We start from the raw sequence: 13,088 nt of genomic DNA on the forward strand, positions 1-13,088 counted from the left end.
AATAGTTGTGAAAACTGCAAAGACCGTATTAAAAATATATCCAATTCAGAATATAAAAACTGAACTATGCTTAACAGTTCAGAAATTTATCTAAGTATTAAATGAGAATGACATCTCAGTTAAAGCCGTATTTAAAACAAAAATCAATACACAAAGTTTGCTCTGTTTAATGGTATAACCCAGGAATAGGAGCACGTATCTTCCACTATCCTTTTGGAGATCAAAATGTTGAAGAACAGTTGCCATATACAGGCTGGAATGCTGGTACTAGACAACATCCCCAACAGAAAACACAACAGAGACATACTCTCCTGTCATCACAAAAACACACTTCCCCTTCTGTTACCATGATTGCTATACAATCTCTTCAACTTGTCTACTCACAGCCTTGAATAATATGTCTACGATCCATTGCAAACGCTGTATCAAGTGACAGAAAAGGTACAATAGAATAAACCATCTTCCCCTGCGATGATCAGAGTAGCTGGTTCAGATCCTCTCATTCCTGAACACATTCCTTTCTAACAGTTCTAAGCTTTTTGACTCAAATTTAACCTAATCCTCGATTCCAAGAGAAATCAAAAACGTCTCATCAACTTCCTTCAGGTTTGGAAATAAATACAAATTGCATCAGACAGCCCTCTTAAATCATGACATCATCTACTTCTGGCAGTTAGTTGCTTTTCTTACACAGGAAGAAAACAGCAACAGCCCTTAATAATGGAGGTGGCTATGTAGAAGCCCAGTCATTTCCAGGTAAGTTATAATTTTCCTACAAACTGGAGCAAGAAAAGTCTTCAGTGGCAAAACTGATTTCAGGAAATCCTGTTTCTTCAGCACCTTAACTCTTACAGCAAAAGTGTCTGAATCATTTTGATGGTCCTTTTCCCTTGGATGGTAACCAAATGCTCACACTGCCTCAGAGAGTTGGAAGAAACCTGGAATTTTAATTCTAGAAACAACAGACCGCAGAAGCTTTGTATTTTATGGCCCAAAACATGCAGAAGCCCTGGGGAACAATGCAGGGGCAAGAAAAGCAAATATACTGTAGATGTTTACAATGTGTAACTGTATGTTCCTGCTGCTCAAAGTGTCACAGCATGTGGAATAAAATGTCCATATCAATGCCTCACCACCAGCTCAGAAAGGCTGCCCTGAGCTATGGCAGCACCCCATGTCAGTGCACCCATTCCAGACTAGAGGGCACTCAGCAGCTTTAAGTGCAACTTCCAGAATGGATTAAGTAATCACATCCCCATGCTTGTGCCAAATAAAAACCCCTTATGCTTTTTGTGATAAGGTATTAACCCCACTGCCCTGACCAACTGTTGAACTTTGTTTGCTTGTAATCTGCTTCAGTTCTGAAGGACTATGGTAAGTCACCTCTTGCACTGCACCTGCTGGTCAGTGGGACTGTATGCCAGCTAACCAGGTCCAGATTAGAAAGAGGTCACTCCCACTGATGAGAAGTATTTGTGAACTTTTGTTTTAAAAAGGGAAAAATCTGTGTAAAAATACCCAGTCATTTCCATGCTTTTAATTGCCTTACAAGAGAGGCTTTTTAAATTCAGCTTTCCCAGAAGATTTCCGTTTTACTGCTGCAGCCCAAGATCAGGACATTTATATAACAGCAACTTTCACAGAAGCCACAGTAAGTGTATTAGGTGGAATTAGTATTGGGTTACAATTCACCTGAGCCACTGTATTTTGCAACATTTACAAATTCATAGGATTATGAATTCATAGGATTAAAACCAAATCTAAAAGAAAGAGGCTTCTTGTCAGCAGACTTGACAATTGCTACTTCTGTATTTCTCAGTTGACTCATCTCTGTAACAGTAAAGAAAATCTTTTACATTTCAGACAATTTGAAGCTTCCTGCTTAATAAGCTTGATCTATGGAAGCTTTAGCTCATACCAGATCCTCAAACACAGACCCCACATGACAGAGGCAGTGCTAGGAAAATGAACAACTAAATGGAGATTCCAGTCAGAGAACACTGATGCCTTTTCAGTTTGTTGGCATCACAAGCCCCTTTCTTACAGCAGTAACTCAGCCTGAATTAACTGTGTAAGCTTAAATATTCAGCTACTCTTCAGGGCTAGCTAAGATTTCCTTCTTCATGCATGCTTTGAATGAAAAAGAGAGCACAATTAAATGCACATTGTGCTCTGCCGAAGATCTGTTCTATTCTCAATTTACGCACGTAGAGCACAGGCAAGTGCCACGTGGATTCCTGCTTGGGAATGTAAAGCATGCAATAGAAAAAGAAGCTTACTAGTCCTGTACGGCTTGGCTTGCTGCTTACTGAAGATGCCACAGAACTGAGGGAGCTCAGGGAGGATGCACTTGGACTCCGTTTCAGGGCTGTGGGAGTCGCAATCACTTTTCGCACAGTTGTCTTGGCTTTCGCTGGTGTGGTCGAGGGGAATCCAATCTTTGTAACTTTGTGGACTGGAGCAAACAAACCATATCTTGGCTGGCACTGGAAATACCTTTAAAAAAAACCAGTAAAGCAGACAGATGAGAGTACTACATTAACTTCTGTCTTTCCAGACAACATGGTCTGTCTTCGCAGAGACTCCTAGGTCAACAGTCTAGAAGTATTACAGACCAGGGTAACACCCAGTGACAAGACCTGTATTAGACTGCAATTTTGGTTTTAACACTTGATTTGGAAACAGGACTTGAGGCTGAAAAATACAGTAACAGCAGACTTCTGAAATTCAACACAGAATACTCCTGAGCTAGAGCTCTTTGTTTCCTAGACACTTCACAGTTTAACTTGTGTAGCTTTCCTCTTTGATGAGCTGCCTCTCAGTTGCCAACAACAAATGTGACAACAGAGTTAAAAATAAAATCAGATCTTGATTAAGTCAAGGAGCTTTATACTTTACTATAGACATACCTACACATCTATGCATGTGTGATTATACAGAACATATCTTTGGTTACATAGAAACAAAAGCCACTTAACAGTCTCAAGTTGTGATCATCCATGTTAAGGCAGCATAATCCTTGTAAAACCTCTGTTTAATGAGTTAAAGGACTGTTCTTCATATCGAATAAGAAAAGAATATTAAACTGTGATGTGAATTAATGCTTTGAAAGTGTGACATTGGAGGAGGTAATTATACTGCTCCCAGTCTTCACAGTGGGGCAACTATTGGTGTAGGAGCTTTCAGTTCCTGTGATGCAAGATTTCCCTTAAATTCAGCTATTAGATACTCAGAGATATTTCCTTAAATGAACATTCATTCCAAGCTGAGAAACCAAGTAGACATTCAAAAAGCAGGCAATTGTGTTTTCCATTACCAGTCTATGAATAAAATTCACATGGGAGTAGGAGAGAGGAACTAATCCCATGTACATGGGGTTGGTGCAGACTTTCAGAGATGTGTAGGCATCATAAAATTCAAATCAGTGTCTAATGATGCCCCATCATCAGCAGACAGTCAGGTTTACAGCCTACCTACCTCCCTTGATTTTGTTTTTCATTTAAGATATTAAAAAACCAAACCAGAATCTTGATACTACATCTTTCAAGAGGTTGCTTATCTGATGGCAGACTAACCTTGTTCCAGCAACAGCTCCATCATTCTTTCCCAGAGGCTCATCCAGTTCTACTCCACACCATTCCCCTTTAGCAAAGTCAGTTTCTCCCAAGAAACGCACAACTCCAGCTTTTGTTCCACCAACCTGAAGCAACAAGACACACAGTTAAAATGCCAAATAGAGGGGAAAAGCTTTCAGCATAATCACATTCACAAAGCACATTAATGGGGTGAGGAGTTCTTATTTCAAGCTGCACATTCTTTTGCCAATGAGTTTGTTTTCATGTTGAACACATCTTCACAACCAGTTTTTTTACAGAAATGGAGAGGGAAATAACAAACCCCTAAACCCACTTCCCTAGCACTCAGTCCTGTCAAATTTTATACTCATGACTGAAGGTCTCAACTCTATCAGGTGGTTTGATATGGCTATAAGAGTAAAAATGTTTGACAAGTGTACTGAGTGCAACAGATCTGTACTAGAGTTTCACACAAATTTCTATCAGTAAATCACAGATGTGTGAGGAAAAGTAAAAGAAATGAGAGAAAAGTATTATTTTCTCTACAGAATAGTTCTGATAACTACATAGTACAGCCCCTTGCATTTAGAAAAATGATATAAATCATGATGCACAGCACTTTACAAAACTGTAGATGCAAACATCTATTTGGATTCTTAGGTAGGGGAAAAGAATTTACTTCTTCCACAAAAAAAAAAAACCCAATCCAAACCCAACAACACATAACACACCCCCAAAAAACCCCAAACTCAAACACTCCTACATGGAAAGGTAGAAATCAGTTGGTTTATAAGTTACTAAATATTCATGGTCATTCCAATTCCTGGCAATGTCTGCAAGACACAGCTTTTCATAATGCCCTGGGGAGGGAAGAATTAAATTAGGTGAAGAAGCAAAAGGTGTTCAGTGTGGTTGATACTTGCCAAGAAGGGCCACAAGCCAGAATGGCAGGATTCCTGCAGGTCAGAATGACAATTTGTTGTGCCCTATTTGTGTGAAAATCTGTTCAGCCTACATCTAGCATTATGAAAGCAAGCAAATGTTATGAAAACCTCTTCAAGAATTCATTGAATTCAACATGGATGTTTCCAGGGCCATTGCTTTTATTTCCACTTGTGCTTTCCAGCACACATTGTACAATGAAGAATATCTTACAGGCTTGGCAGAGAGTTTGGATGTAACCAGCTAAAACAAAGACTTCCATTTCCCTATTTATATATTGAAAAGTAAATAAGAATTTCATAACAATTTTACATTAGACCTCCTATTTCTTGGGGAGAACTTCCCAGGATTACCAGAGAACAAGCAGCTTCCAGGAATGCAGGACAGTATCTTGCATCCAAGCACTGTGTCCACAAAGTACCAAGTTAATGCTGCCACACACCTTTGTGCTCTAGTTACTGGCTCATCAGCTTCCCAAAGAGACAGCTCTAGTAGCAATGCAGGGCTTCAGCTGACAAGAAAAATAATCCTAATCCACATAAACCTCAGAAAACCTGGAAAGAATATTTTTTTGTCTTATTAAAATAAGCAAGCTGACAGGGAGATGTCTTTTCCCCTTATTTAGGTGGCGGTTCCCCTTCTCTCTCATTAGAGGCAGTCTTGAAACACTATTTAATCTGCAGATCACCTTCATATCTTGCTTTATGTGTCACTAGCTAATTATTACTCTTCATTAAATAAAAATACTGAAAGTTTACAGCTATTGTGACTCAGCCTAATATAGTAACCAGCAGAACACTTGGTATTTGGTGTTCTTGGCAGTGAACAGATAAACTTCCCCTCTCAAAACACAAGCACAGGTACTGCTTTCTAAAGAAAGAATTGTAACCAGGCAAAACAGCCACATGGAATCCAGATCTCCCTGGCACAGTGGTGAAGAGAAAACATACACCACCATTAAAATATTTCCTGAGAACTACCCCTTCAGCCAACACCTTACTCACCTAACCCACAAAACCTACTTTTTCATTAATCTAAGTACAAACATCAAAACAAAATTTAACTGAGTAGTGTGAGAGAGAAATCTGCACATCTGCACTCTCAGCCCATGCTACACCTTACAGGTTGTCCTCATTCATCTTCTAGCAAGTACAGGGATTTTGTGGTTGTTTTTTTCCTTTAAGGATAAATTTGTAAGTCATTTTTAGGTGAAAAGGATGGTTAGTTCTGTATGTGCTGCTCCCCTATGCAATTCTGTACTGTTTTCTGCCTGAATAAACAGAATTAAATCAAAATAAGCTATAAAAAACTCATTCAAGAAATTAGACAGGAAGCTAGAACAATAGCCTAGATAAGGAGCATCCCTTCAAAGACAATGGTGAGTTGCACAGAGGGATTCCTCAGCTCCTTTTACAGAAACCCTCAGCCAGGCCAAGGAATTTTATTACAGCTTTGTGGAGTGGTGTGAGTTGGGGTTTGTTTGTTTGTTTTGGGGTTTTCAGTGAGGGGTTTTGTGTTGGTTTTGATTTTTCAGGAGTGAACAGCGTGACTCTATTGCCAAAACTCACAAAAAAACCTCTTTCCATGGTAGTTTAATGGGGTAGGGAATATGGGAGCTATCTGAAGCGTGGTAGTGCAAAAGGAGAACTACATGCAAAGAGTCCCAGAGACAGCAAAAACTGTTGCAATCTGTTCCCTCCAACTCAGACTGTAAATAAACCTCTAGGTAAGTAAACCTAGCTCCAGGACAAAACACAGTCAATTTGGGTGCTGAATATTCCTTTTTGCTTCATACCTTGTCCCTGCTCATCTTCCACATTTAGGTAAAAAAATGTATGGAATTCATTGTGATGAAACTGCATCCAAGTCACAAACCAGGAGACAGGACCCGGCTGAAAAGCTTTGGCAGTGTCCAGGGTGCACTGAACCTGCTCCAGCAATGGAAGTGGCTGCATATGGGACTGTGACCAAGGCCTGGTGGGAGTGAGCAAATGGAGGAATTCATATCCTAAGAACATATGGGGATGCACATGAGATCCCCAGGAGACACAGCGATGTGACTACTCTTGTAACCATGGTACCAGGGTTATTTTAAAACAAGATGCAAGGAAGAATGCCAAAGAATCTTTGTTTTTTTTTCCAAACCTTCTTTGAATAACCAGCTACTCAATTTCTGCTCTCTGCAAACACTGAAATGTGTATCCTTACCAAGAGTAGGAATCCGAGTACACTGTGGCAATGCTCACAGCATCTAACACACTTCTGCTTGGGTTTAGGCCAAAGTCTTCAGATTTAAAGACAGGGTCAGCATTGCTCTCTAAAGTCTGAATCTACCGAATTACTTTCAGTCATTCACAGACATCTGCTTCAAATGGGATGTTTATCACCAGCTGTAATGAAGTACCCTGCCTGTGACAACACACCCACCTTGAAAGCATTTAGGAAAATAATCACCTAGCCCCTTGGCAGTGCAATGCCAGGTGCTGTTGTACAGCACAGTATGGTAAAGGCTTTCCTATACATCAAAGCTGCTGTACATACACAGACCTACACTTAGTGCTCTAAAGAGGAAAAAAGATTAAGATGTGATTGCACTAAACTATATGGCAAAGAAAAAATGTTCACAGAATGAGAGCATTACAATTACAGAAAAAGTATTAACCACTTCAATTTTGAGAATTATAGCCAAAAAAGGTTAAAAATCCATTCCAACAAACAAACAAACACTCCTAGTTGCATTTGCCATCAGATCTGCTTCCTAGTAGTTTATGAAAGACTAAAATAAATCAATCAATCCCAGTTTCTAAAAGAAACAGGAGAAAAAGGTTTGTTAAAAAGTTTCTAAAAGTGACATGGGAAAATGGGGCAGCACTACTATGAAGACAGTTTTCTATGACCTTCACTCCCACTAAGGCAGGTCACTAAATAATAGAGTAGAGAAAAGAACTGCCAGACCTTTTTTAGTCAGTTATCACACTCAATATAGTCAGGCTGTAAAATACAAAGTGACAATACAGCAGAGAATCTAGGTTATGCTGTGGGTCACTGTCAGGTGAGGAAATTCACTTGGAATTCACTAGTGTCACTTCAAATGCATGGAAAAAGTGATTAGATTTGATCCATCAAACTATAACAAAGTTTACATTCATTTGCTGCAATGTAAAGTGAAGCAGCAAAATGGGTTTGTAAACCTGGAGCAGTTAAAACGTTCCTTATGAAGGCACATCACACGAGCATGCCAAACTTTGTGAGAACCTTTGCAGAGCTGCTTTTCCGAAGACAAGCTGAAGTAGGAAACAAATCAACTAGTGTAATCCAGGAAAAGAAAAAAAGCCAAAGAGATGGTCTGACTCAGAGCAGTGAGCAGCTAAAAGGTGAAAAACAACTGCTTGTCTTCCCTTCTGCACTTATTTATGGTGACTCTTGAGAAGTATCACTTGGCTACTTCTATGTTTGTCACATAGACTGGGCATCTGCAGAACCAAACCACAGCACATGTAATATGCTGCACTTGAAAAAGCCAAAAAACACCCAGACAAACAAACACTGCCTTTGAAAACCCTGGGATCTGCTAATCAGAATCTTTCTCTTGTTTCTCACCATTTAGAGGAACCATTTAGAGATGGCAAAAGCAACTGTATTTAGTTGATTTGTTCACCCATGCAAGGCCAGAGGGAACCATCAGGTCATCTCCTCTGGCTCTCCTGAAACAGGTCTTTAGATCTCACCTGGTTACATCTCTAATTAACCCTGTAACTGTACTGAGCTAAGCCCTATGTGTTGATGTTTTCAGATCTGAGCCACACGCTCCCACTGACAGTCTATTTTCATAGTTAATCACTCCATTGTTAGAGACATATTTAAATTTGAAATAAAACAAATTTGACTGTGGCTTCTAGTCACAGACTCTCATCATGCTTTTATTTGGAAGATTATAGAGCTCTTCAGCAACCATCCACCATGCATGAACACACCTTTTAAGCAAGACACCTCTCTCCAGCAGACAGCTGCCCATGGCTGTTACGTTACACAGCTCATGTTTTGAGGTTTGTGAACTCTGTTGTTGAATGCAAAATGCAACCAACAGCTTGGCATGCTGGACATGAAATAAGTCCCTCCAGATTGCTCCATATATACTGTTATTTGCCCTTCTGACAGTCCGGAGATTTCATCAGGAATGATATAAAACTACTTCCAGAGCACAGATCCAAGTGTTGAATAGTACTAGCACCTGATTAGCCCCCAGAAAAATCACACCAGTGACCATATTCAGTGGTGGTACCAAGCAAACAACATTGGGTCTTTTGGGATGGGGTGGGTAGGGTGGGTGTTTGCCATCTCTTGCCCAGTTTTTAAATACATCTATAAAGCTCAATGGTAATTTTGAAGTCAGACTGTTAGCTAGTTCTCAAATTCTAAGAGGAAAAAACCAAATCCCACCACACAACAGCTTTCTTCATTAAATCCACAGCTTCAGAGACGCAAGTAAAATGTATATGACAAAGCTGCCACAATTTAGCTTGTCAACAACTGTTTGTCAGTTTTCCCCTCATCTTTTTTTTCTGATATCAGGCAGTCTAGCTTCAGATTCTCCTACTTTCATTTAGAAATATCTGCATAACATCCAACACTTAATCAAGGCAAGACTAGAACAGTGCTAGAGTATCTACCAAACTTTAAACTGCCCTCCATAACTCAGCTTTTTCAACCCACCAATTCTGTGATGCTTAATGATGCCTGGTTTCCTGTGGCATTGGATATTATGGTTGAATGACTTTGCTCTCTAAAAATGCAAGGGTGACTACAGCTATTTCTATTGATGGGAAGTATTTAAGCAAGGCCTTGACCATGTGGATTCTCTGACGTGCAAAAATCTGTGAATGCAAATTGCAGCTTTTCCAAAATGGGTGGTTAATTCCCTACCTCCTGTTTGACTGTTTCCATGAAACTTGTAAGAAATTATCTTTGAAATCTCTACCTTTCTACATAGTTTGGTTGCAGTCGAGTAGCAAGTTCAAAGGCAAGGCCAAAGTGGACAAACAAGCTAATGTGCACCAAGACACACAGATACGGTGCTATCACACAACCCTTCACTTCCAGGAGAGAACAGCTTAATAATTAAAAATGATCTGCTATTGAGGTTCAGTTCACTCAGCTCATTCAGTCACAATGGAAGCAAAACAAAAAGCTAACAGCAATCCCATACTACAAAAGTCACATGGGACTCTGCCACCACACAAAAAAAGCAAAGGCAAAGATTAAAATAAGTAAATAAATAAACTGTTCTTTCCCCTATCCTGTGTTGAAATGAGCAAGGACAACATGTTCCTGGATACCACTCCCCCTGGGAAGGCAGGGGGAGGGGAAAGGAGACAGGGAGTCCACACACACCAAAAAACCAGTCTTGCATGAACAAACTATTAACAAAGCATGTGTAGAAGCCACCTATTGCTGCCATTATCCCAGTAACTCGTATGCAATTTTAAGGTCAATAAGGAATTGCCAAAACAAAATGAGTCACAGTTAGATAGAGCTCACACATTAACTGAACGTTTATCTATGAGAAGATCAGCAACAACATATCCTGAAAAATGCTTAGAAGTACCATTAAAAGAAAGCTCTAGTTTGCACAGATTAAAATCACCCAGATAATAAATCACAGACAAAGCCTTTGGACACCTGCTATCCTTCAGCTGCGCCCTCATCCACACACCTCCTGCTGCAGCAACCACTTAGCAAAGTAATGCACATTATACATTACAGTATCCAAAATAGTAGGTCTAAATACACATACATGTAAGAATTACTTTCATCCTTGACTTAACATGACAAAGCCTTCAAAACACCTTACAGTCAACCCAGCTTAAGGATAAAGCAAAAGCATGATTGAGCAGTTAAGCGCTGAGGTACATTTGCAGTCACAATAAATGAGGCTGAGGACAGGACACAACAATTGTGCATTCTCAACTTCCACGGTTTTTTTTCTTTTCTGTCCTCATAAGCTTTGTGCCAAGATGGTTTTGTATTGCTTTAACTGTGACATTGCCAACGAACGTTTGTTTTTGTAGCTTTAAATACCACCACAGATCTTTAAACAGACTGAACTCGGAAATGCATTTTCTATTCAGAATGTTATAGACACCTGAAAGTGGAAAACTTAATACCACATGGGCAACACAGCATTACTTTTAAAGGGAGAGAATTCTCTCTACATGGGAAGTTTCCTTCCCCCCTCATTGCTTTTAAGAGTCCTGGAATTTAATCAGTTGACAGACTTACGTCATGTTTACTTGGAGATAGGTTACATGGGTGGAAACAAATCTGACAATAATCTCCTATCAGTCTCTGCCTGTTACATCACTAAAGAACTTTGAAAGAAACAACAAAGCAAGGAATAACAAAGTGAGCAGTGTAAACCAGACAATAACAAATCAGATGTTGCTCATGCACAGAGAATATCTTTGCAAAAAGGCCACATCAGCACAAGCCTGTAAATCTAGTTTGTGACCTTTTGTGGACATATGGACAGAGGCCCAAGTTACAGCTTTACAGCTCAGCTCCAGAAGCATCAGATCTGGCAGACCATGATGAAGCTGTAACTGGTTAAATGAATGAAAGCACTTTAATCTCTTGAGCAGGCTAAGGCCCCTTAGGTTGATAAGATTTTTTTTTAAACATTTATTTATTTATTTAAAACACAGCATCTGGTCCCTCCAAGGAAAAAGCCTCTCAAAGCTGCTTCAGCCTTTGGTACTGCAATGGCTGTCACACAAAGCACCTTTCCCCCTTGTTCTTCAACTAGTTGGGGTTGTTAGGTTGGCTAGCTCAGGGGGGTTTATTTGTTTGTTTGTTTTTTAAATCACTGGGCTCTTAAGAATCATTTAAGTGCTTGCAATACCAGGGCAAACAGGTTCTCCCTCTGCCACTCAAACAGGAAACAGAAACTGGCTTAGCCTGAAAGTCATTTTCTGCATTAGTTTTCAGGCCTTCTCTCCCCATCTGGTTTAGCACCTAGCAACAACAATTCACTGGCACAAGAAGGAATCACTTTTTGCATAGGAATTCTTATGCATACTAGCTTCAAAATGCTGAACCTGTAGCCTAATTTTCAACAGGCAAATCAAGTACAGTTGTGTTACAGACCCTGCACTCTGTCATTAACCCCGTGGAGGCAGGAGGAGTGCAATGAAGGAAGTGCAGATTTCCACATCAACAGTCCTGCTTCAAAGCAATCTCCAAATAGGAGATCAGTCTGCCCAGAGTTAATGTTCTCTCTCTAAGAACTAAATCATATCCAGATTGCAGAACATACTTCCGATATTAAGAATGGAAATTACAGTTAATACAGAGCTATTTTAATTACTTTCTACATTAATAACTTCTCTTTGGTTTAGCTGCATTTTTTTCCCAGTAGAAGTTGTACATCAATGCAAAGAACGAAAAGCTAATGATAAGGAATTACCCAGCAGAGATCACAACTCTTCACCTCCCCATATTTTCAGCATTTCTGTATATTAAATGAAATATTTCCAAATCCCTGGTCATGAAAGGGAAATTACAGTTCAGGTTCAAGTCAGTTAGGCAACTAAGTATATTCTTGCTGAATATGGCTCAGATATACAGGGATTTGAGGGAGACAGACTTCTCATCAGATGTTTCCAAGACAGCAGAGAGCTTGTGTGCTGTTTTAACCCAATTACTTTTGAGAAGGAATAAACTACAGAAACCTAAAGGACCTCTTGTTTTACATGGGAACACGCATTTTAGGGTATAATACTTCAGCCTGTGTATTCACTTCACTTAGTTTGATTTGCTTTGACTCATCCAGAACGTCAAAGAAGAGGACTCCTGACAATGTGAATTGCTCCCTGATTATTGTGTTTCCCTTACGGACATTGCTGTCTACCACGAGCTATTTTCTTGACGTTTACATCTCGATTTAACAGCCTGGAACACATCTTCAAATTGAGGGGGGTGTGGAAAAAGGGATGAAGTTGTAGCTGACTCTAGCAGCACACCTACTACAAGTATTGTTTTTCTGTAGGCACTCCCCTGAAAAAGGAACCCTGCTGGCTTTTGCATCATTCCATCTCCACATCTGTTGCACTGCTCAGCACTAGCTAACAACAGATACTCTAAGCAAGCCTGCCATTGAGACTACAGGAGTGATCTCCACACAACTCTACTTGGTTTTTGCAGGGGAATCTCTTTTCTCTGACAAGCATCTGAATGAGTGTCCCTAACAGTTTGAATTCAACTACTGTTCTTCCTAATGTTATCTTAATTAAGGAAAGATTCTGTCAGGCACCTGTCATCACACCAAAATAAGTCAGAGGTGGATACATTGGAAGCTTCCTTTATTATTAAACATCTGCACCTTTTTAAAGGCATCAGTTCTCTGATGGGGGGGTGAAATTGTACACAAGGAACCATATAGCATTAAGTAATTCTAACTTTAAGTGCACAAAAGACTGGTGAACCAACTAGAGATCTATCCACACAAAACCAAAGACCCTGCTCTACAGCCTTAAATACCTCTTCAAGATTTCTTTGCACACACAGCCTTTAATC

General features: G+C 39.8%; 1 protein-coding gene across 5 annotated transcripts in view; it reads right to left on the bottom strand.

Moving 5' to 3' along the window:
- CLIP1 (CAP-Gly domain containing linker protein 1) overlaps positions 1–13,088 on the bottom strand; it is a 65,713-nt gene that overhangs the window by 38,382 nt on the left and 14,243 nt on the right. For all 5 annotated transcript variants that reach the window (XM_062009640.1, XM_062009642.1, XM_062009639.1 and 2 more), the window contains exons 4-5: positions 3,576–3,700; positions 2,280–2,496 (exon numbers count right to left, since the gene is read on the bottom strand). In XM_062009640.1, the coding sequence (XP_061865624.1) occupies positions 2,280–2,496; positions 3,576–3,700 (342 nt within the window). The remainder of the gene's footprint in view (positions 1–2,279; positions 2,497–3,575; positions 3,701–13,088) is intronic.

The sequence above is a fragment of the Colius striatus genome, chromosome 17 (assembly GCF_028858725.1).
Source record: "Colius striatus isolate bColStr4 chromosome 17, bColStr4.1.hap1, whole genome shotgun sequence".
NCBI lineage: Eukaryota > Metazoa > Chordata > Aves > Coliiformes > Coliidae > Colius > Colius striatus.